Source organism: Marmota marmota, unplaced genomic scaffold (assembly GCF_001458135.2).
Source record: "Marmota marmota marmota unplaced genomic scaffold, marMar, whole genome shotgun sequence".
Lineage (NCBI taxonomy): Eukaryota > Metazoa > Chordata > Mammalia > Rodentia > Sciuridae > Marmota > Marmota marmota.
The window spans coordinates 23,206,647-23,232,466 of record NW_026000019.1 but is presented as its reverse complement, the minus strand read 5'-3'; the positions used below and the strand labels follow the sequence as shown (position 1 = coordinate 23,232,466).

Sequence of the window (25,820 nt, the reverse complement as noted above, 5' to 3'; positions counted from 1 at the left end):
ACAAATTGGAAGATATAACTGTATGGTTATATGAAAAATGTAGAGAAAGCATGTAATGAAATTTCAATTGTTTATTTTAAGATACATATATACATATAGTACTCATACACACACTTAATAAGATGAAGAAAGAAAGCATTTACTCTGGGAAATATATCTAACTAGGAAATTCAAGAGAATCCACTGGCAGTATTTGAACCAGTGCAGACAGTTCAGTATGACTAAATACAGGATCAACACTGAAATCAATACTTCTCTACACATCAGCAGTAACCAATAAACAAAGAGAAAAAAAAGAAGTCTTTCATAATAGCTCCAAAAGTATTGTGACCTATTAATAAAACTGACAAAAACTGAGCCATACCTTCATAAGAAACCTAAAAATTTATTCAAAGACTAAGTTTAAATCTCAGCCTCTTGCTGTGTTTCCTTATCACATTTTTAAATGCAATTAAAATGTTTCTTTGTTGCTTCACTTGTTTCATCATCCAGTAAACTTCTTGCGGGAAGGACCTTATTTGTGGCGTTCCTCACTCTGTCCCCACCGAATGCCTCTCACAATTCTCAGCAAATAATCATCACTTGCAGTTGTAAAACACCAAGGAACCCAAAGCGCCCACCAGTACTTATTCTCTACCTACTTGCACACCTGGTACGCAACAATGTACGGAAAATGCGGCAACCCTACCACGTGACAATGCCCCGCCCCCAATCCCTCCTGGCCAATTAGAACAGTTCACATGTGTGACGTTGGCCCTCCCCACCCCAGGCAGCATGTGGTGGAATCTTCCGGTCTCAGGCTGTTTTTTCCCTCCTCGGGCCAGTGCGGCTGCGCGCTGCGCTCTGATTGGCCGAGAGCTGGCTGGCTGCGAGCGCAGTCGCTGCTCGGTTACTAAGGGCGGGAGCCCAGCGAGGGCGCTGGCGGCTTCTTCTGTCTCAGGCCCGCGTCGACGCCTGGACGCTCGCCATGCCGAACCGCAGGGCCAGCCGCAATGCCTACTACTTCTTCGTGCAGGAGAAGATTCCCGAACTGCGCAGGCGAGGCCTGCCTGTGGCCCGGGTGGCGGACGCCATCCCCTACTGCTCAGCGGACTGGGCGGTGAGGCCGAGGGCGGCGGCTGGGCAGTTGGGCAGCTGGAGGCCGAGGGCCTCGCCTGGGCCTGCGAGAGGATGGGCAGGCGAGGCTGGGACGGGCAGGGAGCAGCCGGGCAAGGTCCTCACCGTGTTCTCCTCTGGCCCTCCCACAGCTCCTGAGGGAGGAAGAGAAGGAGAAGTACACAGAAATGGCTCGGGAGTGGAGAGCCGCCCAGGGAAAGGACTCCGGGCCTTCAGAGAAGCAGGTGAGGCGACCGGCCGAGGCGGCGCCACGGAGGCCGAGGGCGGGTGGGAGGCCGGGACCCTGCCTGAGCGCCGCACGGTGGGCCTCGGTCGGCCGGTGCGTGGTGCGTGGGGCTGCGCTGGACCACCCCGGATTCCCCCGCAGCCCTGGGCCACGACAGCTCTTGATTCTGGATGGTTAAAGGTAGTTTGGAGGATTATTTTAAAGCATTCCCTAGAACCAAGCCAGGTGCTGTGTTTTAAAGGCTGGAATACGGGACTGGGATATCTTGGCGAGGGGTATCTCACAGGTTTGAATGAGCTGTCAGCACAGTTTCCGAGCAGTCGGATCTCGCTGGAGTACTGAGATTTGTTGTGTTGCTTATTTGTTTCAGGAAAGTACAAGGTAACTGTAAAGGTGGTCTTCCCTTTCCCTCTGTTCCTTCCATTCTTACACTGTTAACACTGAATGAAATCAAGAGAGTTTTGCTTGTTTTTGAGAGATTTTATTATTTATGTTTGAGTAGAAGCTCTAGTCAGTTGAATTTGTACTTATGTTTGTGACCCCTATTTTTTTTTTTTAACTATGATTTCTTCTGTTTCCCTTCAAAACTTAAGGTGTGTTGTATATATACCTCCTGTGGGACTTGGAGTTGGCACAATCTGGTTTTTAAATATTAGAGTTCTTTGGGGAAAGGTGTTCTTTGGGCCACTGGCCTGGCATAGGTGGCTCAGGAACATGAGCTTGATCAATAGTGGATAATAGTTGAGTTTGTTATTTACCATTCACCTTCTGGTTCAGTATACTTATAGCTTTTGCAGCTGCCTTTGAATGTTGGTGTTAGTGACATATATGATTTTTCATTGGGTTTATTGGCCCTGAGAGGTTTCTTTTTTTTTTTTTTTTTTTTAAATTTTTATTTATTTTTATTGTCTAATTTTCGGTGGACACAACATCTTTGTGTGTATGTGGTGCTGAGGATCGAACCCGGGCCGCACGCATACCAAGCCAGCACGCTACCGCTTGAGCCACATCCCCAGCCCCCTGAGAGGTTTCTGACATAATCTATAGGTTATTGAGAAATTATTTTGGTGAATTAAAATGTTTGATCCATCCAGTTTTTAAGTGTGTGAATGATGATTCTTTTCTTCTTCAGAAACTTGTTTCCACACCACTAAGGAGACCAGGCATGCTCGTACCTAAGCAGAGTGTTTCACCCCCAGATATGTCAAGTTTGTCTCTAAAAAGTGATCAAGGTAAAGTATTCCCCAAATATTTTGTTTGAATTTAGACACTCAAAACACTAATGATGTATTGGTCAGTAAAAACATTGTATTTTGATTCTCCATTTAAAAGTACTTGACTATAAGTGTTTAGATATTTATTATAGCTTTGTATAACCTTTAATAAAAGAAAATTTTAAAATTTTACTGGAGAGCTTTTTGTAACAAATGTCGTCTCTTGATTTCTATCATTCCAAATATTGTTGAATGTAGATACTTATTTGTATATAACTAAATACGCTTGTTATAAAGGTAGACAGGAGGAGTAAATTTTTGAGATCTATTGTATCATGGGGTGACTATAGTTAATAAAAGTGTAATGTATATTTCAAAATTGCTAAGAGTAGATTTTAAATGTTTGCATGACTAAATATGGGAAGTGATGGATATAAGCATGTTAATTAGTGCAGCTTAATCTACAATGTACATAATATCAAAATGACATTGTATCCCAAAAGGATATACAATTACTATTTTTCAACTAAAAATAAAGTTTAAAAATAATATTCTGGGGGAATAGTAAGGGTAAAGGTGAATTACTGAGCTAACAGAAGAGAAATAGCTAATAAAGGGCCCTTGCTCTTTCTTCTGGCTGTTTTTGACAGTTGTGGTCTTTGTTTAACACAGAATAAATATTTAATATTTGTCTTAAATATGGCCAGTCCTGCTAAATAAAACACTTCACACATTCATACATTTTTTCCTCATTTATACTTGGCTTACATATATTGGTAAAAAGCATAAAAGGAATGAGCTAAATTTTCCGTAGTTTACAGAATTTACCCATTCTGCTTGATTTGTATTTGCTTTTTATTTGTTGAATATGGGTCCTGAGAGTCAAGACTGAGTGTAGCTGATTTATAAAATTGAATTATTTATAAATTTATTTTTATATAATATATAAATTATATAATTTTGTATAATAAATTTATAAAATTGAATAATTTTGTCACTTTAAACAAAGAGTGGTTACTACTATAATTCTTGATAAATGTAATTATAAAAATTTTGGCTTACTTATGGTGATACAAGCCAAAATTTTGTGAATTTTTTCTCATTTCAGCTCACTCAGGAATTTAGGAACACGCATTGGTTCCAAAACTTTCTTCCTCTCAAACTAAAGAGGCTTTTGGGGAGGGATAGATTTAAGACACTCATTTGTTCTTTTTGTCTTACGATTTTTTTTCTTGTAGCTCTCCTTGGAGGCATTTTCTACTTTTTGAACATTTTTAGCCACGGCGAGCTGCCACCTCATTGTGAACAGCGCTTCCTCCCCTGTGAAATTGGCTGTGTTAAGTACTCCCTCCAGGAGGGTATCATGGCTGATTTCCACAGTTTCATAAGTCCTGGTAAGTAGCCAGTGAGTGTAGATACTAGATCAAAGAGCATACTTTTAAAAAAAATTCATTTCATTTACTAATGGTATTTGTATTCTTAAAAGCATAAATACAAACAAGTTCTTATAATATAACAAGAAAAATTGAGGTTTTAGGTGTTGACATGGGGTTGTTGGTGTAGCTTTTAGCTTTAAGTAAGTGTCAGCATTGGTGAAACCTGCCCCTTGCTTTTCTGTGGCCTTACATTTGGATCACTAGTTTTTTATTAAGTTGCTGTTTGTAACCTTGAGGAAACTACGAAACCATTAGCTTGTCATTGGGTGGCCTTTACAGGAAACAGATGAGAGTGTGGAAATAGCTAGCACTCTCAAATTGTATTAGTATCTCTGCTTTCCATGATTCCACCCACAGTAATAGCCAGGTAGTTCTGAAGACATAGGATTTGGTTCAGTTCCCAAAAGGGTAGATGGAAGTTAAGGGAGCGTCATCTCCTTGAAGGTGAGAAGGGAAGGTTGAGAAAAGAACTTTGGCTTTAGTTTTGTCATTGGTTTAAATTAATTTTATATATAAGATGATCTTTCATTTTTATATATTTGAAAAACTAATCATTCTGCTCACACTTGTGAGCATTGCTGCCTAGAACAAGTTGAGCAGTTTCTTTTTCCTTGTGTGTTATAAGGCAAACTGTGGAGGTCTTCTTCCTGCAGGGCCTCAACCCAGAGCCCCATTCATGGACTCCTTTTGTAAAAGCTTTATATATATATATATATTTATTCATTTATTCATTTATTTTTGCATGGCGCTGAGGGTCGAACCCAGTGCCTCACGCGTACTGGGCAAATGCTCTACTATTGGGCCACAAACCCAGCTTTTTTTTTGTCTGTAAGGAGTAACTTTTGAAAGTAGTTTAAACAATATGCCAAGTTCTTGGGTAGTCTTTGCCTTTGGTTAAAAAACAAACACTGAAGGTTTAATTTTTTATATTTTCACATAATAAAAATTCCTATGCATGCTGTAACTTGGAATATTACTATAGTACAAGTAGGGAACTTCCAAATTTCTGCTTCTCAAAATATTTTGTATTACAGGAGAAATTCCACGAGGATTTCGATTTCATTGTCAGGCTGCAAGTAAGTATCAAGGAGTGGGAGAATGTAGTAGTTGATATGTGCTGCCCGGTTAGATTGTACCTTTAGCTGGGAAGATGGACTTCATGGAAACGGTAGATGGTGTCTGCAATCTTTGAAAACTTTTAAAACTTTTATAAACAGTAGTGTGATGTCTTTTCAGAGGGTGGTTTTATTTGTCATATACTCTATATCCTCTGTTTCAAGGTTTGCTGCTACTAGTGGCCAGGTACTTGGAAAAGTCTTTTGAGAAGGTCTCATTATCAAGCTTTAGGACCATTTATAAGGGAAGTCCATTCAAAAAAATATTTTCTAAGTTTATGGTTCAAAATAATAGAGTTGAAAAAAGAAAGTAGTTTGAGTTTTGAGATGAGAAAAGCAAGTTTTTAAATATTTTGCAACCAAAGGGTATGACTATATGTATATCTACCCTTTCAAACTAAACTCCTTTCTAGAAACTATGTTTTAAGAAGTTTCCAGTTGAATTAGATTGATAGTCATAATAGGTTTATTTTTTAATTTACATTAATTGAAAAGTGTCATTGTTTGGTTAAGGACTATTGAAAGATTCCTGTTTTTATTTCTCTCTCTTTAGTTAACAAATGTAGATAAGTAATCTGTTGAAGTGTTTAATTAGAAGTACATTTTTCAAGTCTGCCATAAAAAGCAGGTATATTGTAATTCTTGTAATATGGTGTCTTTCCTATAAATGCCAATATTTTGACTCATTTTTACTTCTCTGTATTGATTTTTTTCCTAGTCTTATGAAAAATATGTACCAATTCATTTTTTTTATTATCTTTGAAACAGTATTATAAGTTGTAGAATATATTATTTAAGGTTATTTTTTAGTAGTTCTCTTTATGTAGTTTTTGATGAAAAATAGTTTGAGGTTATTGAACAAAGAAGATGGTAGTTTAAAAAAAAACAAAAATAGAAACTTAGCCAGTAAACTAATTTTCACATTTTTACTTATGCTTTGTTTCTGGTTTGTTCGTACATTGGAATCTCTACTGTGTACCAGATAATCAACTGTGAGTGTCACTGGTTTACTGTTCCTGTGCTGTCTTGATGCTGATAAATCCTTTTTAAAAATCTATTTTAAGGCTACTTTTACAACATTTTCAAATTAACCAAGTGTACTGGTTTTTTGTTTTTGTTTTTTAGAAAAAAAATGTCTTTTAAAGACTAGGAGTATTTTCTTTTTTTAAATATTTTTTTAGTTGTAGATGGACATGATACCTTTATTTTATTTTTATGTGGTGCTGAGGATCGAACCCAATGCCTTCCACATGCAAGGTGAGCACTCTACCACTGAGCCACAACCCCAGCCCAGGAATATTTTCTTAATTATTTAATCCAGTTGAAACTGAGCACAATGTTTCTCATTGAGGTAATCTCAAAATGTTTGGAGCTCACCAATTTAATAACCCTGGGAAATGTGCCAATTAAATATTATAAATGACAGAGTGACAGCTATGTCGACATAATAACTAAAAATGCCTGTGCTAAGGTAATTGAACTGACTGGGAGGAGACCATGTTATCTACAGAGTACACTGGAGCAAATATGTGTGTGTGTGTGTGTGAGAGAGAGAGAGAGAGAGAGAGAGAGAGAGAGAGAGAGATCCATTTACATAGTAGCTAAATATCATGCATCTAGCCCTTTTGGCTCTGCTCTCTGATCTTTCATGGAGTAGTAAGTAACAATAAGTGAATGCTTCCTGGGCATTAGAATCAAAGAATTTCAGGATTGGAGTGATTTTGATGTGGAGTCCAGTTCCACACCCACTACCGTTTTCCTCTGGAGAGGGTACTGCAGGCTCTGTGTGAGCATGGGGTCTTGGCTCTTCTTCACTTCAGCCAGACCATCTCTGCCTTTGTTCATTTTACTGGTTAATATTAAAACTTGTCTTTTTACAAGTTTTACTTTGAAAGAAACAAAGCTTTGAATTTGAATACTGATGTTAGCTTTCAACCTTAAAACTCCATCAGCTTTTCAAATGAAGCTTCATAACACACACACAAAAATATAACATTCATTTAAAGGGTAAAGAGTATTAATGGACAGCCGCGCATGGTGGTGATGCCCATAATCCCAGCTCCTCAGAAGACTGAGGCATAAGGATGGCAAGTTAATAAAACCCTGTCTCAAAAATAATATTTATAAAAATGGTTGGGGATATAGTTTAGAGGTGAAACAGATTGTGTGCATGTTTCTGTACCTGCATTTGATTGCAAGTTGTCTTTTACTCATTTTTCTATTGTATTTTTCTTTAAGCAGGTAAAATACACAACAAACCTTACTGATTTTATGATTGTGTAGATACCTATTTTCAGTTCATGTTTTGTGAGTTTCATTCTTTTTGGTCTGTTAAGGAAGAAAAGTTTTTGTTTTCAGTTTGCCAAATGTATTAATCTTATCAGTTGTGAGTTTTAGGTCCTGTTTAATAATTCTCCTGTACCTGAAGGTTATATAGTCAGTTTTCATCTTAATCCAAAAATTATAAAGTTTTGTTTTTTGTATCCAAGTCCTTTCCATCTGTAATTGACTTGTGTAGGTTTGAGGTAGAGATTCAGTTTCATTTTCCTCCATGTGGTTCATCAGTAGTTTCAGGATCATTGAGTAATCAGTTGGTTCATTGAGTAATCAGTTGGTTCATCAATAAGCAGTACCACCTGTATCCTATCAGGCTTCTGTTGACACACATGTCTTCTATTCTCTTTATTCTGTTGTTTTTGGTGCCACTGTCATAGTCTTAAACATAATAGTTTGACGATACTTCAGATCAGTCCCCAACACCTTGTTGTCCTGGAATATTATGGCTATTTTTGACTCTTTATTCTTCCATGTTCAGTTTTATAATTAGGCATTCATTTTCACAAAAAAGCCTGTTGGATTTAAATTGGAATCACCTTTAAATCTTTAGCTCATTGTGGAGAAAAAATGCTATCATTATAATATTTATATGAATATGCAGCACATTCTTAATTTTGAGGCCTGTAATGTCTTTCAATTTTATAATTATAGTAGTCTTAATACCTCTGTTAAATTTATATTTTGTCTTACCTTTTTACTACATTGTAAGTGATATCATCTGAAATTACATTTTCTAATTGTTTATATTTTTTTTGATGCCTAACACTAAACTTTTGAGTTTTTGTGAATTCCTTATCTGTGAAGTCATTTTTTTTCTAATCTGTGTATCTGTTTTGTTTTAGTATGTTGGCTAGGACCTCTAATTGATGATGTTTCACCAGTAAGGATTGAGGATGCCATTTGCTATAGTTTCCTTTTTTTTTTTTTTCTCTCTCTTAGCCCATCTCCTTTTTTTGTTTGTTTTACTCTTATCAAGAGAAATTTCCTTCTCTTCCCATTTTGCCTAGGGATATGTCAGCTCAGTGTTTTAATGAATGCTCTTTCTGCATCTCCAGTGATTTGTGTCCTTTGTTCATATGGTGACTTACTAATTTTTGCTGCATTTTTATTGGTGCATTATAGTTGTACATAATGGTGAGATTTGTTAATATTCATACATGCACACAGTATAACAATATAATTTGTCCAATGTCATTCCCCAGTAGTTCTCCTCTCTTGCCCCTCCTCCCTCTTGCTGCTCCCTTTACTGATGTCCCCTTGATTTTCATGAGAACCTCCCATCTCTTTCTCCCCTCTTGCTTCTGCATATGAAAGAAACATGCCACCCTTCTGAGTTTGACTTATTTCAGTTTCATCCATTTTCTGTCAGTGACATAAATTGATTTTTCTTGATGACTGAATAAAACTTCGTTGTGTATATACACCACATTTTCTTTATTTACTCCTCCACTGATGGACACCTATGCTGGTTCCATAGTATGGCTGTTAAGAATTGTGCTGCCATAAACATGGGTATGCATGTATCCTCTATAGTATGAAGACTTTAACTCTTTAGGATAAATATTTTAGGATAACTCTTTAGGATAAATATTCCTCATCTAGGAATGGAACCACTGGTACAGCTGGATCATAACGGTGGTTCCATTGCTAGATGAGGAACCTCCATACTGACTTGCATAGTAGTTGCACTAATTTATACCAACTGTGTAAAAGTGTTCCTTTTACTCCACATCATCTCTAGCACTTAGCATTATTTGTATTCTTGATGGCTATGTACTCTGACGGGAGTAAGGTGAAATCTCAGGGTAGTTTTGATTTGCACTTCCCTAATTGCTAATGACAATGAACATTTTTTCATGTTGGCAATTTGTATTTCTTATTTTGAGAAGTGTTTGTTTAGTTATTTGCCCATTTATTAATTGGGTTATTTCTAAGTTTTTTGAGTTCTTTATTCTGGATATTAATCCTGCCAGAAGAATAGCTAGCAAAGATTTTTCTCCCATTCTGTAGATTCTCTTCATATTCTTAACTGTTTCCTTTGCTGTGCAGAAGCTTTTTAATTTTGTGCTGTCCCATTAATTTTTTTTTTTTTTTTTTTTTTGAGGGGGTACTGGGGATTGAACTAAGGGGCACTTGACCACTGAGCTGCATCCCTAGCCCTGTTTTATGTTTTGTTTAGAGACAGGTTCTCACTGAGTTGCTTAGTGCCTTATTTTTGCTGAGGCTGGCTTTGAACTTGTGATTCTCCTATCTCAGCCTCCTGAGCTGCTGGGATTACAGGCATGTGCCACCGCACCCAGCCTGGTTAACTCTTCTCTTGTTACTGTAGCTCTGTAGTATAATTTGAAGTCAAGAATTAGGATGCCTCCAGCATTGCTTTTTGGCTTAGAATTGCTTTGGCTATTCTGGGTCTTTTGATGCCTTTTTTTTTTTTTTTTTTAATGAATGGACGATTGAACCCAGAGAGTCTTTACCACTGAGCTACATTACATCCCCAGCCCTTTTTATTTTTTATTTTGAGAGCGTCTCACTAAGTTGCTGCGCTGTTCTTAAACTTGCGATGCCCTCCTGTCTCAGCCTCCCAAGCCATTGGGAGTAAGGGTGTTTGCCACTGTGCCCAGCTGGGTCTTTTATTCTTCAGAATGAATTTTAGGACTGTTGAGTTCTGTCAAGAATGTCATTGGTATCTTGAGGGGATTGCACTGACTCTGTATATTGCTTTTGGTAGTATGGCCTTTTTGACAGTATTAATTCTGCCTATCTGTGAACAGGAGAAGTCTTCTATCTTAGGTTGTCTTCAGTTTCTTTCTTCAGTGTTCTATAGTTTTTGTTGTAGAGGTCTTTCATGTTCTTGAATAGATTTATTCCTAGTTTTTTTTTTAAGGCTATTATGAATGGGATTTTATTTCTGATTTCTTTCAGCAGATTCAATATTGTTATGTAGGAAAGCTACTCATTTTTGTGTGTTGATTTTGTAATCTGCTCTTTGGTGAATTTGTTTATTAACTCTAGCAGTCTTTTGGTTGAGCTTTTTGGATCCTCTAAATATAGGATTAGAGCATCTGCAAACAGTAATAATTTGGCTTCTTCCTTTCCTATTTGTATCCCTTTTATTTCCTTCTGTCATTTAATTGTTCTGATTAGAATTTATACTCCTGTATTAAATAGGAGTGGTGAGAATGGACATCTTTGGTCCCTGATTTTCAAGAAATGTTTTTAGTTTTCCCCCATTTGCTATAATGTTGGCTTTTTTTTTTTTTTTTTGTAGATAGCTTTTATGGTATTGAGGAAGGTTCTTTTTATCCCTAGTTTCTTCAGTGTTTTTTTGTTTGTTTGTTTTAATTGCGAATGGGTACTGAAGGCTTTCTATGCACCTATCAAGATGACTAAGTATTTCTTTTTACGTGATGAATTTAATTTATTGATTTGTTTATGTTAAGTCATAGTTGCATCTCTGGGATAAAACCAGCTTGGTTATGATGTACATTCTTCTTACTTTGTCGTTGAAAATTATTTGCTAATATTTTATTAAGGATTTTTGCATCTAAGTTATCAGTGATATTTATATGTAGTTTTCTTTACTTGATGTATCCTTATCTGGTTTTAGTATGAGTGTGAAACTAGCTTGATGGAATGAATTTAAGTGTTCTATCCCTTTCTGCCTCATGGAATTATTTGAGGTTCATTGGCATTCGTTTTTCTTTAAAAATTTTGTAGAATTCAGCTAAGAATCCATCTGGTCTTGGACCTTTCTTTTTGGAAGTCTTTTACTACTACTTCTCTCTCATTGCTAGTTATTGGTCTTTTGAGTTTTCTGTCTTCTTGATTCAGTTTTGGCAGGTTGTATATATCTATATATATCCAATTTTCTAGGCTACCCAGTTTATTGGAGAATAGTTTCTAATGTTCCTCAAGATTTCTGTGATGTCTTTGTGATTTCTCCTTTTTTATCTCTAATTTTATTAATTTGGATCTTCTTTCTTTTGGTTGGTTTTGCTAGGGGATGATCAGTCTTGTTTATCTTCTTAGGCTGAATTCATCTTGAATTCTCTTTTTTTTAATTGTTTTAGTTGAACATGGACACAATACCTTTATTTTGCTTATTTATTTACTTTATGTTGTGCTGAGGATCAAACTCAGTGCCTCATGTGTGCAAGGCAAGCACTCTTCCACTGAGCCATAATCCCAGCCCCCTGCATTCTCTTCTTATAGTTCTTAATTTTACATTGAAATTCATAATTTGAACTTGCCAAACATAAGCATAATTATTTATCTGGAGTACCTGTGGATCTTTATCAACTTTATTTTGATTCTCATTCTTGTCTTTTTGTACTTGATTATAAAGTATTTGAAAAAGTAAGTAATTTGGGACCTGTAATATTGTAATCTTCCTCCAGAGTAATTTGGGACCTGTAATATTGTTATCTTAGCTGGGCTTCTAGAAACTGTGCTTCTAGAAGTTGAAACCCCAAAACTGCAAAAGCACACTGCTCAGCCATTTGCTTTCTCTTTTGGAACTGGTAAAATAACCCAAGGGAAAACTTTTCCAAAATTAGCCTTGCTTCTCTGGATTTCTGTATTCTTGTGTACCTTGACTTAGTAATTCTTTACTCTTGTCATATGCTCTTAATATTCCCAAGGGATTTTATTTTTTTTCCTGGATAGTTGGTTCAAATTATTTGGTCTATTCTGGAAATAAAAGTCTTCATCATACAACCTCTTAAAAAATAGTCATTACTACAGTGTTCCCCAGCCCTACTAATAAAATATTCCCAAGAGGCAGCATGGGAATAGTGAAAACACTGCAGGCTTGCTCACTTAAGCCTGTGTTTTGGGTCCTGACCCCACATTTACCAACTGTCATCTTTCTCTACCCATTTCTGGGATTCTCAGTGGCCTTTACTTTTGTATATATCATCAATCTCCTAAAGTGACTAAGACTATGAATTAAAATGTTAAGTACCTAAGCATACCAGCACATGGTACAAGTGCTTAAATATGAACTACCCACTATTCTCTTCTCTTACTCCTACTTCTAGACTACACCATAATATTTATATTGTTCAAAGTTTGAACTTCTACCTCCTTTTTATTTCCTTCAGGTGATTCTAGTCACAAGATTCCTATTTCAAACTTTGAATTGGGGCATGACCAAGCAACTGTATTACAAAACCTGTATAGATTTATTCATCCAAACCCAGGGAACTGGCCACCTATCTACTGCAAGGTAATTTCCAGTTAATAGTTCTTAAGGTATCCATTTAGATACCGGAACATCCACAGAAAGCACCTAGAAAAAGAATTCTTGTCTGTGTATTAACTCTGTGTGTGAAATTAATTCTGAGTAGTTTCAGAGTGATTAATATATAATTCCTTTTCTTTTAAATTTCACTGATTTGGGAGAGATTTTGAAGACTATAAAGCTGAATATATTTTCATTTGGATAGATAACATATTTTCTGAGCTCTTCCTTTTGAAATATCTGCTGTGTCTTTTTAACCTGAAGAATGGATGCTGTATTCTGAACATCTATTATTCCACACAAGATTATCTTTCACAGAAAGTCTAATGTAGCATCCCCCCCTTTTTTGTAATACTGAGAGAAAACTATATTATTTATTTTATCTGAATTCTTCTAGGCTAGGAGTCAGAGAAATTGGGTTTTAACTTTTGTACTTATTAATCATGAGCAGATTATATAATATTTTCCTTCTTAATAGTTTTATGTGTTTGCGTATCCTAAGTCTCACTTTGTTGGCATTGCTATGTAAATGTAACTGGTGAGTAATAACAATAGTTTTTTTCTAATGTATGTCACTTTTTTTTAATAGTTCTCATTTAGTTATCAAATTTTTCAGTCTTTATTCCCTATGTCTCCCCCCACCCATTTGAGAGGATTAATTAATTGAAAGCAACTTAAGGTAGGCATACAATATAAATGATTTTTTTCCCCTTGTCCAGTCTGATGATAGAGCCAGAGTCAATTGGTGTTTGAAACGAATGGCACGAGCATTAGGTAAGTAAAACTATGGGTCACTGCAGAAGTGTGTTATAGTACCTGTTTCCATTTTGATACACACCTTCACTAATTGTGTTTTTTTCTTTACATATGGAAGAATTCAGGCAAGATCTAGAACTTCTCACTGTAGAGGATCTTGTAGTAGGGATCTACCAGCAAAAATTTCTCAAGGAGCCCTCAAAGACCTGGGTTCGAAGCCTCCTAGATGTGGCCATGTGGGATTATTCTAGCAACACAAGGTATTAATAGTGATTTTGATAAGAAAGTTACTTTGGCTTTTTTACTGAATTATATTTTCTTAGAATTGGTATTTTTTTCTGAGAACATATGGTAGGGCTAGTTGTTTTTGCCTTTTTGAGCAATTTTTTCTATGAGACTTTGTATTGTATTTTTTTGAACATAAGACTCCATTGATTATAAGATACATTGTTACTTTGTTTACCACTAAAAACAAATGGAACTGCCAAATAAACTGACTGTTCTCTCTTATCACTTAGAGTTTCTGTACAATGAAAAGAATGTTTTTAAATTTATTAGATTTCTTTTTTACTGCATGAAACATTTTTGTGCTTACTGATAAAGGAACATGTAAAATGAATACATTGTCTGAAGCATTTTTTTATTTTGAAATAATCTCAGATTCACTGAGAAAGTTGCAAGAATAGTAACACACACCATTCTCTGATTTCCTAGTTAACATTTTAGTACATTCTCATTACAGTTTTGTCTCTACACACTTTTCATAAACCACTTGAGAGTAAGTTGCTGTCATCATGATTCTTTTCACCTAAATACTTCCATGTGTTTCCTAAGAATAAGAACATTTCTCTTACATTACCATAGTACAGTTACAAAATCAGGATATTGCCAAAGACACTGCCTAATCTGAAGACCATATTCATGGTCTCAAAGGTTTAGAGAGTGTTAGGTTTCCATAGTGTCTGGAGCAAAAAACCAAAAAATCAAGCCAGAGTACAATCCAAGAACACAAATAGTATGTTGTCTCTTTCAAAGCTTCTTTAATCTGTAACAGTTCCTTAGTTTTTTCTTTAACTTTCATGATCTTGACATTTTTTGAGAGTACAATCCAGTTGTTTTATAAAATGTCTCCCAGTTTGAGTTGGTCTGTTTTTCTTCATTGTTAGTTTAAGGTTATGCATTTCAGGCAGGAATACTACAAAAATGGTGCTGTGTCTTCTCAGTGTGCCATTATGTGGCAGTATGATGCCAGTTTGTCTTATTCCTGATGATCATGATAACTTTGTTATTTCTTTAAAATAGTGTCAGTCAGAGTTCTTTCTTGAAAAGTTACTATTTTGTACCTTATTAATAAATATTTTGCCAGGAAATGCTGTGAGATTAGATCACTATTTTGCTGCTCGAATTTTCATATCCATTGATGATTTAGTCTAAATCATTTACTACTATGTGAAGTAGTGGTTTTTCTAGTTTGATTATTTCTTTTGCATTTTTTAGTTGAAATTCTGTAAGAAAGAGCTTTTCTTTTTCACTCTTTTTTTTTTTTTTAATATATTGACGTTAGCATGGACTCATGGATTCCTGTTTTATTCGGTGGAATCTAATCTGTTATTACAGTAATTTATTTTTATGCTCAAATTGTTCCATATATGGCCAGTGGGAAGTCCTTTAAAGCAGTGGTTTTGTTTTTTGTTTTTGTTTTTGTTTATGGCACTTAGAGTGAGCCACATCCCCAACCCCTCCTCACCTTTTTCCTTTTGGAGATAGAGTCTCACTAAATTGCTGAGGCTTGCTTTGAACTTGGAGTCCTCCTGCCTCAGCTTCCCAAGCCACCGGGATCACAGGCATGTGCCATTGCGCCCAGCTTCAAACAGTGGTTTCTGTGTCCTGACATTGACTCTTCATTCTTCAGGTGTTTTTGATTTCTGGCACCTTATTTTCCAGACTCACTTTGTAATCTGCTCCACCCTGAATTAGCTATGATTCCAACCATCTGTGGTTCCTTATTCACTAATGATGGCATTGAGGGTTAGGATCCTGGGTGCTAGGTGTGCTGTTGATTCCTTACTAGAATGTCATTGATTCTAGGTCTTAGTGCAGACAGTCAGGAAGTGTGTGTGTGTGTGTTCATACACACCCTCCATGTACATGCATCTCTTCTCTTTTTTCTCTGTATCTTGCTATGAGTTTGTACTGAACCTAAGTTCCAGTGCAGTACGATAGAGTTGTGTCGCATTTTCTTATTTTTGTACTTCCTTTCTCTTGAAAGTGAGAACCCTGGATCTCATATTTTTACTTCCTTGTTCGATCCTAGAATGCATTGAAAGTAGGTTCAGAGTTAAATGGGGCACTGTTATAAAACAAAAGAAATGGCAATTATGATTTGTTTATAATTGTCAGATGGCATGGAGTCAAAGTAATGTTCAGAAGTTATTTGAGTTATTTTGTTTTCCACTTCAGTGTAGTTAAATTATGTGTTTGAAATAAGTTCATTTGCTTGTTTATATTCTGTGTTTTTGTTGATTTAGTTATTGTTTGAAATTGTGAAGTATGACCATTTTTCAAACAAGATATATGCAGATGTGTCACTTCAGGCCATCTCCATAACTTAAAACTGGACTCTTTATAGTGCTGAGTTGTATCCAAGGACAGGGATGTCTTGCCATTGGTCAAATCTACTTTTGTGTCTTTCAGATACATTTGAAATTTTTCCCACACAGATTGTGTATATCTGGAATTGACAAATTTTTTTTTGGGGGGGGGGAGCAGTTTCTTGATAACTGTTTTTGCTATGAAAATGAGTTTGTTTAGGCTTTCTAATTCTAATGGAATAAATTTTGATAAATTGTAATTTTGTAGGAAATTGTGCATTTTATGTAGAATTCTAGGTGTATTTGTTTACAGGTTTGCAAAGAAGGTATTCTTTAAAAAATTTTAAAATTCTCTTGTTTCATTGGTTCTTATTTCTTGTATATCTGTGCCATCTTGTTTTTACTTAAGCCAGTGTGTGTGGTCTAGATCTGTTTTTTTTTTTTTTTTTCCCTCATTTTCAGCTTTTGTTCTCTGTACTCTGTAGTTCTTTTTCTACTTTGGGGGTCAAAATTTAATTCACTCCTCTTGTTTGGTTTTTATTGTATTTCATCATTGTTTTCAGTGGATCCCATTGATTCTGAAATGCAGTATTTTCATGGGTCATTTTTAACAAGTTCTTTAATTTTCATGACAAAGCTTTTAAATGTCCAGATAAGCCTTTCTGAGTTTTGTTTCTGTTAGTAAATTATGTTGCTTTTGCATTATGATCAAAGAGTGTTTTCTGTAACATTAGTAATTTTATGGAGTCACCTGGCCTTAGGTTTGGGGAGTTTGTTTTTGCTTAGTATATAATCAATTTTTGTGGCTTGTTGTATGGGCATGTGAGAATATGTGTTATTTTTCAGGTCACAGCATTGCTGTATGTTCATAAGGTCTGCATTGATTATTGTGTTAGTCAGCTTTCTGTTACCGTGAAATACCTGAAATGATCAACTTATAAAGAGTAAAGCTTTATTTTGGCTCACAGTTTGGGGGGCTCCAATCCATGAGGGCTTTTGAACCTGTGTTGAGAGTGAATGGTGGTGGGAGTAGTGGGGAAGTGAGAGGGGAAGAAACTTGGCTCACAGTCCTTGGAGGCCACACCCCCAGGAACTTGGTGACCTCCCTCTTGACTCTACCTCTTGAGCACCACACTGGACATCAGGACTTCATTAGTACAGAGACCTTTGTGGGCATGTTCCAGATCCAAACTATAGCAGTTATGTTGTTTGGATTTTCTTATTGTTTTACTTTGACTTATCCTATTGCTCTATCTTGTACTGAGAGTGGCATTTTTTCAGTCTCATGTAATTACTGTGTTTCTGTGTCTCATTATATCTTTTGTAGTTTTGGCTAGTTGCTATGTTTTTTGGTGCCTGTACATAAAAAGTTCGCTGAACTTTGGTATTAGTGGATTAATGAAAGGCTCACGGGAATAGTAAGAGGAAACTGTTTCCTATGATACTTTAGGCACATTAGTAAGGAAATGCTTTGCATAGGAGGGGCCTGTCACTGAGCTCTATAACATAGTAAGATTCTAATGTATGATATTTTACAAGGGAGTTTGGGTTGCAGTGAACTCTAGTAACTGATTCAAACCTGCTAATATAAATGAAGAGGACTCATTTCAAACACTGCTCTGAGACATATGTTAAGAAGACTGTAGTTGGTAATAAAATTTTGAAAAATGTCTCTTAACTCTAGGACTAAGGGGCAAGTTTATATTGGTGAAATGAATGCAGCTAGACAAAGCAAGTATTTATTATTATCTTTATGTTATTATCTTTATGCTTCCTGTAAGAATTCCTGTTGGATTAATTCACTGTCTAACCTACTGATGAAAACAGGTGTATCCTTTACTTAACCAACTAATATTTATTGAGCATATCCTTGGTGCCAGGCAGTTATGCTACTCACTGTACTTACGGTGCAAAAAGTAATATGAGCCTGGTGCATTGGTGCACACTTGCAATCCCGCAGCTCGAGAGTGAGACAGGAGGATCATGAGTTCAAAGCCAGCCTCAGCAAAAGCAAGGCACTAAGCAACTCAGTGAGACCCTGTCTCTAAATAAAATACAAAATAAGGCTAGAGATGTGACTCGGTGGTTGAGTGCCCCCAAGTTCAATCCCTGGCACCCAAAAAAGGAAATTAATGTGATCCCTGCCTTTGTGAAGCTACCAGTTAAATGGGAAAAGGACATGGGTTAGTGGTTTTGAAATGGTAATTTTAGCTTATGGTAAGTGCTAAAAAAAAATCAACAGGATACTCTTAACAGATGTTTGGACTGCTTTATAAAATGGTCCAAAAAAGCTGAGAACTGAAGCAGGAGAAAGATGAAATGAGGAGGGGCTCAAGGCCTTGTTAGCCATAGGAAGGAATTTTGTCAAATAGTGAAGGGTGGTAGGTTAGGTTTCTACAAGATGTCAGGGTGTTTCATGATTGTATTGGAAGGACACAATGAAATATGGAGCCTGTGATGGTTAGATGACCAGGCAAGCAGTGACTTGGCTTAGATAGGTGACATCAGAGATGGAGGGGAGTAGGCTGATTTCACATTGTTTAAAAGTAGGCCTTCCTGGTGGCCTGGGCACAGGGAGAGAGAACTGAAAGAAAAAATGGCAGATGACATAGAGAGGAGCACATTTAATACATTCGGAGACACTGGTGAGGATCAGATGGACCCTGCAGCATGCAGATGAGATCATCTAGACAGAAGGCAGAAAGAGAAGATGATTTAGCACAGCTCTAACCAGTTCTGACATGTTAAAGGGGGCAGAGGCTGAGTTTTTGAGACTGTAGTATCTCTCAGTGTACAGTTGTGTGATGTTAGGAAGGTTCTCATAGCCATCATCAGTGTTAATTTAGGGGATCCTGAATGCAGTAACTGCAGATTTCCTTGAGTTACTCTTTGAGCCCTCTATTTGTTTTCGTTCCCTGGATTAGTTCATTTGGGGGAGTTGTAAGTTGCGGTCTGTTCTGGATGTTTTCATGTTGCAGGCTTTCCTTCAAGTGTGATTGTTCCTGGTTATGTTCATTATTAGAAATGAGGCTTCAAAGCCAAGTAAGTATCCATTGTGTTCAGTAGGGATATCAACTGACTAGGCTTGGTTGTAAGGAAATTAGACAAGCAAGCTTGATAATAAATTAGAGGTAGAATCCTAGTTGCTAGAATATAGAGACTTTGCTTTAGGGTTTCAGCAACCACTTTTGCTGCCTGGTTCTCCAAGTTTAGTTTGTTCACCCCTTTGCCTGGAGTTGGAGAGGTCCTCTATTCTTCGTACAGAAGTTCAGCCTCAGTTCTTACCTCTGTTCTGTGGAGAGGGACATGTCCTCTTGAGAGTCCAGTGCCTCTAATAGATAGATCTTCTCCTGTTGCTTTCTCTGTTAGCACTGAAGGATATCAGTTACTGTTCTTCATTTTTCATGAATTTGTTTAATCTCTTCATCTCTTCCATGGAGATTTTTTCCCCTTTTTTGTTAAATGAATACATGTTATCTTTTTTTGGACTGGTAATTGAACCCAGGAGTGCTCTACCACTGAGCTACATTCCCCGCCCTTTTTTATATTTATATATTGTTTATGTATCTATTTGTCTTATTTATTTTTTACCTTATTTAGATTGGTAGGTATTGGGGATTAAACCCGGGGATGCTCTACCACTTATAAACATTCCCAGTTCTTTTTATTTTTAGACATGGTCTCCATGAGTTGTCTAAGCTGCCCTTGAACTTGTGATCCTCCTGCCTCAACCTCCCAAGTAGCTGGAAGTACAGGCATATGCCACTGCACCCAGCTTGCCATTTATATTCATTGTCATTTTCAGAGGGTCTCAGAAACAATAGGAAATAATTTTGTACATGTATTTAATTCACAACCTTAAACTAGAAGCCCCAGCAATAGTAGTATTCAGAGAAGTAGTTTATGTTTTGACATTGTTTTCTTTAGTCCAGTTTAATGACTTTAGTCCAGTTTTTATATTTAACAAAAATTTGAGTAGTTCTTGTGTACATAATGCATTAAACTAAATTCTGAGGGAAGTGTGAAGAAGTGACATGACCATCCCTGCCCTCTGCCTTTTGCCTCATAGGAGCAGTAGGCTGTGAAGACACCATGCTGATGCCCCATTTTCTGGTGATGATAGAAATGAGAGAGAAATCACTTTATATGAGTTTAAAAACTCTGAAATGCTATATGGAATTAATGTTTGATTTGGTTCCTCTGGAAAGATGGGTAAAATTTTTATGAGCAGAGATTTCAGTTAAAAGGAAGATTTTTCCATAAGGTTCAGAAATTACCTGAACAGTGACTTCAGAGTGAAGAAGCACAGAGATGGTTGAAGAAAAACCAGTGTGTCCTTTTGACTAGAGCATTACATAGCTATAGCTGAATGGTTCTGAAGGCAGGATTGGCCTTGAAAAGTGTAAGGAATCATAACCCTGAAACAGGAGGGCAAGAGAACACCAGGACTGTCAACGGCTCTGGTGGAGGGAAACAGTATGGGGGATTTAGGAGGAAGCTGTGAGCCTACTCAGAAGATGTGAGACACTGTGGCCTGATGTTAGAATTTTGGAGTGGACATTCATAAAGGAAACATCTGAGACAGGGTACAATAGGAGCTAGATTGGAGGCTGCCCAGCAAGTATTAATAGCTTAACAAAGTACATAGCCAATCTGATTTTCAACAGATTTATAGAGTGAACTTTATTAGAAGAACACTCATTTTTAGGGAATGGGTATGATTTGGAAGTAGGAAATCACAGATCACAGCAATGCTGTTTTTAAATACTTATTTTTTCAGTTGTAGTTGGATATCTTTTTAATTAATTTATTTATTTTTTATGTGGTGCTGAGGATTGAACCCAGGGCCTCGCCCATGCTAGGTGAGCGGTCTACCACTGAGCCATAACTCCAGCCCCAACAATGCTATTTTTAGTAGCAGTACAATAGCAGATTGAAGATGTTTTCCCCTGGGGTCAGTATTTTGTAAGTTTGGTTGGTTGGTTTTAATCCTTGAATATGTTGTTAGTTTTTCAATTTCATTTCAGTTCTGATCTCCAGTTCTAATCCTTCATTTCAGTTCTGCCCTCTCATTGCCTAAAAATGTGTTTATGAGGTAGATACTCTTGAGCCTCAAGTTCTAGACAAGGATCAAAACCAGTTAGAAATTAAAAGTTACTTAATTCTGTATGGTTGCATACAAACTTAGGTTTAGTTTTTTACTTAAGTTTAGGATTTGGAGGTTTATGAAGAACATATCCTGGATCACGTTTCTTTGGAAATAGTGGGGGAGTTTTAACCTTATTTTAGATAAGACTTTCATTCTGTTAAATAACTCATCAGTGTGAATGCATATCACTGACACTTTATATTTACTGCAGAGCATGTTTGCAATTTGAGATGAATATTCTTGCTAAGTTTACTCCAGTTTTGCATTATGCAAATAATGCTGTTCTGAATCTCAAAAGACTGTGTACTCAATGAAAAAAAAGGTTTTGTAGTGGTACTCATCAAGTAATATTGTGTTGAATCACACAACTTATTTATTCACTTCCTCTCCAGCATTACCTCCTGAGGTCTCCACTCAAACATCGCCACCTCAGTGAGCCCCTTCCTAATGTTTATATCATCCCTTCTTACTTTTTCCTCCTTAGGCTGTATCATTATAACTTAATATCTAATTTACTATGTATTATGCTTGCATATTTTGGTTAGTCTCCCCACTAAAAAGTAAATTTTGTGTTATCTACTTCTTTCAACACTGTATCCCTAGTGCCTAGAACAATGACTGGCAAATAGTGTGCGCTCAATAAATGTTAAATGAATACGTGTTATCTTTAGTCACTGCTGTGCCTCTGGAACACCCTTTTTATTTCTGTTTAGGGTTATGTGTAATTTGTATAGTATCATGACTCTGCATCAAATGAGATAAAATCTGGGTTTTTTAAAAAAAATCTATTGTGTATTAAATTTAGAAACCTTAATCTTTGAGTAATAGTGTGAGTTTTTCTTAAATTATTTCAGCTAGGCAAGCTAGAAGTCTGGCATGTGAAGACCCTTCAGCAGTGCTGCTTCAGTGAGGATATTAAGGTCCATTTTTTTGTACAGGTGCAAGTGGCATGAAGAAAATGACATTCTCTTCTGTGCTTTAGCTGTTTGCAAGAGGATGGCGTAAGTTGGGGAAGGAGTTTCTTCATAATGCTGCTTTTTGTGCTGAGTTCCTTGGTGTCCATTTTGCTTACTCTTGGGCAGGTGGGTGGGTCTGTTCACCCACCTTACTATATTTTTGTTAAAAAGAAAAGGTGGTTGTTCATGTTACTTCTGTCCTACCGCCCACGTCACTACTCACCGACACATTTTAGTAAATCTTCAGAAGCCTGCACTGAAACCTTTCCTCCTCGGAGTCCTGAGTGCTGAAGGACAGCACTTCCTTGTGGAGGTGCTCCAAAAGATAGACCTTTCCTCTCTTCTCATAGTGAAAGCACCTTATAGTGAGTCCCGGATCTCTGGGGGTTCTGCTAGTCTCTTCACTTAGCAGGCAGTCGTGAGTTCTGAGGATTAACTGTTCCTGGTTTTAGTTTTATATCTGCTTCTGCCCTCTCATTGCCCTAAACATTAGAGAATCCTGGTCATCTTTAACCTCATTCCCATTCCTTCATAACACACCTAAAATAGAACCTGGCAATCAGAAGATTGCTTACCCAGTAATAATCTTTTATGATATGAATTTTACTGCCTATTTCCAACTTATTTCTAAATCTCTAAATTTTCTTTTCCCCCCGCAATAAGAAGCAGTGTCTCTCAGATGCTTGCTTTTTGAGAATTTTAAAATATGAATGCTTTCATAGTGAATTGGATGAGAGTAATATAGTGGGTTTTTTGTCTTACTTCATTTTAAAGGTACTGCATCAGCAATTCCCTGGCCACTCTCTTTGGAATCCAGCTTACAGGAGCTCATGTACCACTACAAGATTATGAGACCAGCAATAGTGTGACACCCAAAATGGTTGTGTTGGATGCAGGGCGTTACCAGGTAAGGACCCTAGGCTACCAGAAAAACCTAGATCTTTTGACTTCTTTGAGGAAAGTCTGTTTACCCTTTTGTTTCTAAATAAACTGACTTTCCTCTTGGGACGCTGCTTCTGTTAGTCTTCTCAAATGATGACATCATCCTCCCCTTCCTTCATCATGGGCTTGCAGTTGAAGTAGTTGACCTTGATTTCAGCTTCCAGACTTCTTCATTCCTTCTCCCTAAAACCTATAGGCTTTGACTCTCATGTTGTCTAGGCAAGAGTACCTGACAACCCTTTTTGGATTCAGTATACACTTAAGTTGGTCCTCATTCTTAGAGCAACACTGGCTTGGGAAAACAGTTTTCCTGTCAAACTTCTTTGAGTTTCCCCATAGGTAATCTTTTCAGCTACCTGACCTCTGAATTTCTGAACTTCCCTTCCTCCAGTGTCTTCCACCATGGAAGTTTCCATTCCTGGGATCAGACCCTAGACCCCAAAGGTATTTTCTTCATAATCTCAATTTCAGACATGATCCTCTGTGACTATCTTCCTCTGGTACTCTAGTGCCAATGATTATTTGACATATGTAGTTACTTATACAATTACTTATGCCTGCACTGTTGTACACGCCTTTGGACCATGCATTGCACAACCCCAGGGCACCTTTCACACATATGAAGATGCAGCCTCATTACCTCCTTCTGTCCCACCTTAGGTTCCCTGGTCTGTCACTTATTCCTTGCATTCATTGTCAGCTCCATTAGGCCTCTTTTCTTAATCATACTTGGTTGACAGAAACAACCCTGATTAACTCTTCCTGCCCTGTGGAGCTACGTGAGACTGGAAATAAACCAGTATGCTGACTGGTCTTTCTTCATTTTCATTACCACCAACCTCAAGAGGGCCATTGATATTGCCTGGCTATTATCCATGCCTCTAGTTTGGTTGCTCTCTCACTCTCCTTGACATTCTTGTATCTTCCATCACCTCTTCTCTAGCTGACCCTGATGACTCCTCTTCAACTCTAAGAAAATAGAAGCAATCAGGAGAAATTTTCCACCTATTCCTACCACCCCTGCTAGCTGCACCCACCACGTCCTCTGCTTTCATTCCTGTATTAATGAGTGGATTGTCTGTTTTCTATCTAAAACCAATCTGTTTATATATTAAATCTCATTCTCTTACTAATCAAGGACATAACACAGTAACTTATTCTTATTTCTTGTATCGTGAGGGTTTCCCTCTGTTCTGAATCTTATTGGCCAACAACCTCATCTTTAAAAAAAAAAAAAAAGAACTACTGGGCACAGTGGCGCATGCCTGCAATCCAGTGACTCTGGAGGCTGAGACAGGAGGATCTTGACTACAAAGCCAGCCTTAGCAACTTAGTGGAGCACTTAGAAACTCGAGGAGACCCTGTCTCTAAATTAAAATACCAAAAAAAAAAAAAAAAAAAAAAAAAGGCTGGGGATGTGGCTCAGTGGTTAAGTACCCCTAAGTTCAATCACCAGTACCAAAAAAAAAAAAAAAAAGACCCTGTAATTCCTAATGTCCCTCCAGAGTACCCTATATCTCTCCTTCCCTTTGCAGCAAAAGCTGATAGACACAGGAAAACTATTTGAGTCTTAGTTTGCATTTGTAAAGAGTCATTTGAAGTAGACCATCCAATATTTGATAAGAAATAAAAATTTCCCCCCACCCCTGGTATTTTCCTGTTACTTTACAGAAGCTAAGGGTTGAGAGTCCAGGATTCTCTCATTTCAACTCTTCTAATCAGGAACAAAGGTCAAACACAGCCACTGGTAAGCATCTTAAATTTTATAAGAATGTACATTACAGAGGTTTTAGGGCCTTAAAGCTTACTAAGGTCCCAGCTTACTAAGCATCAGATGTTCCTAGATAAGCTTTAGTATATAGGAAGCTTGTTGAATTAGGTGTTTTGCTTGGCATTAGTGCCTTATACAATTTGATATGTACATTTTTTTATCACTTTCATGGAGTATAACTTATTCCTCAGACTTTTGTTTAGGGTATTAAAAAAAAAAGATTGTAGCCACTATGGTTGTATAATTTTGATGTGATGATATATCTTTTGGGAGATGAGAAACTTTAAAAGCTAGTAAACATGAAATTTCAAGTGGTGCTTGAAGAACTTCAATTAGGATTTTGTGCTCTAAAAACAAAAGGGAACATTTTTCTGCCTTTTCCTTTACATAGAATTTCTTCTTTTCATTATCTATTTAAATAAGGCTTAGGGGCCTACAGTAGGATGAGAGTCAGCAATTAAAGTAGTCTTTAGAGAAAAATCACTACATTTCCTTTTATTATATTTTCAATATCCTAGGTGATTACCCATCTGGGGTGAAAATTTCAGGCCAAAACAGCAGTGTTCGAGGAAGAGGGATTACCCGCTTACTAGAAAGCATTTCCAATTCCTCCAGCAATATCCACAAATTCTCCAACTGTGAGACCTCACTCTCACCTTACATGTCCCAAAAAGACGGGTATAAATCTTTCTCTTCTTTGTCTTAATGATGGTACTTTTTTCAGTTTCTGGAAAAATAACAGGCCCAACTTCCCTTCTGACTACAGTCATATTAAACACATAGATCACATCAATGATAAATGTCACTACTCTAAAGACTATGTAATTTGTAAGGAAACTCTGTTTCATAGATTAAAAATAATTGTGGTTGGAAAAGATCTTGGCATTCCTGCTTTTTTCCTTTTGAAGCTTATTCTGTTTTCTGATGGTATGGTGGGCATGCCGTTGAAGTTCAGTATTCTATAAGAAC

General features: G+C 36.9%; 1 protein-coding gene across 1 annotated transcript; it reads left to right on the top strand.

Moving 5' to 3' along the window:
* Window positions 1-887: 887 nt before the first annotated feature.
* Window positions 888-25,820, top strand: Mael (maelstrom spermatogenic transposon silencer). The gene is made up of 12 exons (XM_015491892.2): window positions 888-1,099; window positions 1,248-1,340; window positions 2,475-2,574; window positions 3,795-3,950; window positions 5,027-5,068; window positions 12,547-12,671; window positions 13,406-13,460; window positions 13,561-13,702; window positions 22,121-22,183; window positions 22,913-23,045; window positions 24,752-24,827; window positions 25,370-25,820. The coding sequence occupies exons 1-12, from the start codon at window positions 968-970 to the stop codon at window positions 25,555-25,557; spliced, it is 1,305 nt and encodes a 434-aa protein (XP_015347378.1). The 5' UTR covers window positions 888-967; the 3' UTR covers window positions 25,558-25,820.

Excerpts from the sequence above, each read along its gene's own strand:
- Mael (XM_015491892.2), top strand. The coding sequence starts at position 968 with ATGCCGAACCGCAGGGCCAGCCGCAATGCCTACTACTTCTTCGTGCAG. Across the intron at positions 1,100-1,247 it reads ACTGCTCAGCGGACTGGGCG|CTCCTGAGGGAGGAAGAGAA; the intron begins GTGAGGCCGAGG and ends GCCCTCCCACAG. Across the intron at positions 5,069-12,546 it reads ATTTCATTGTCAGGCTGCAA|GTGATTCTAGTCACAAGATT; the intron begins GTAAGTATCAAG and ends TATTTCCTTCAG.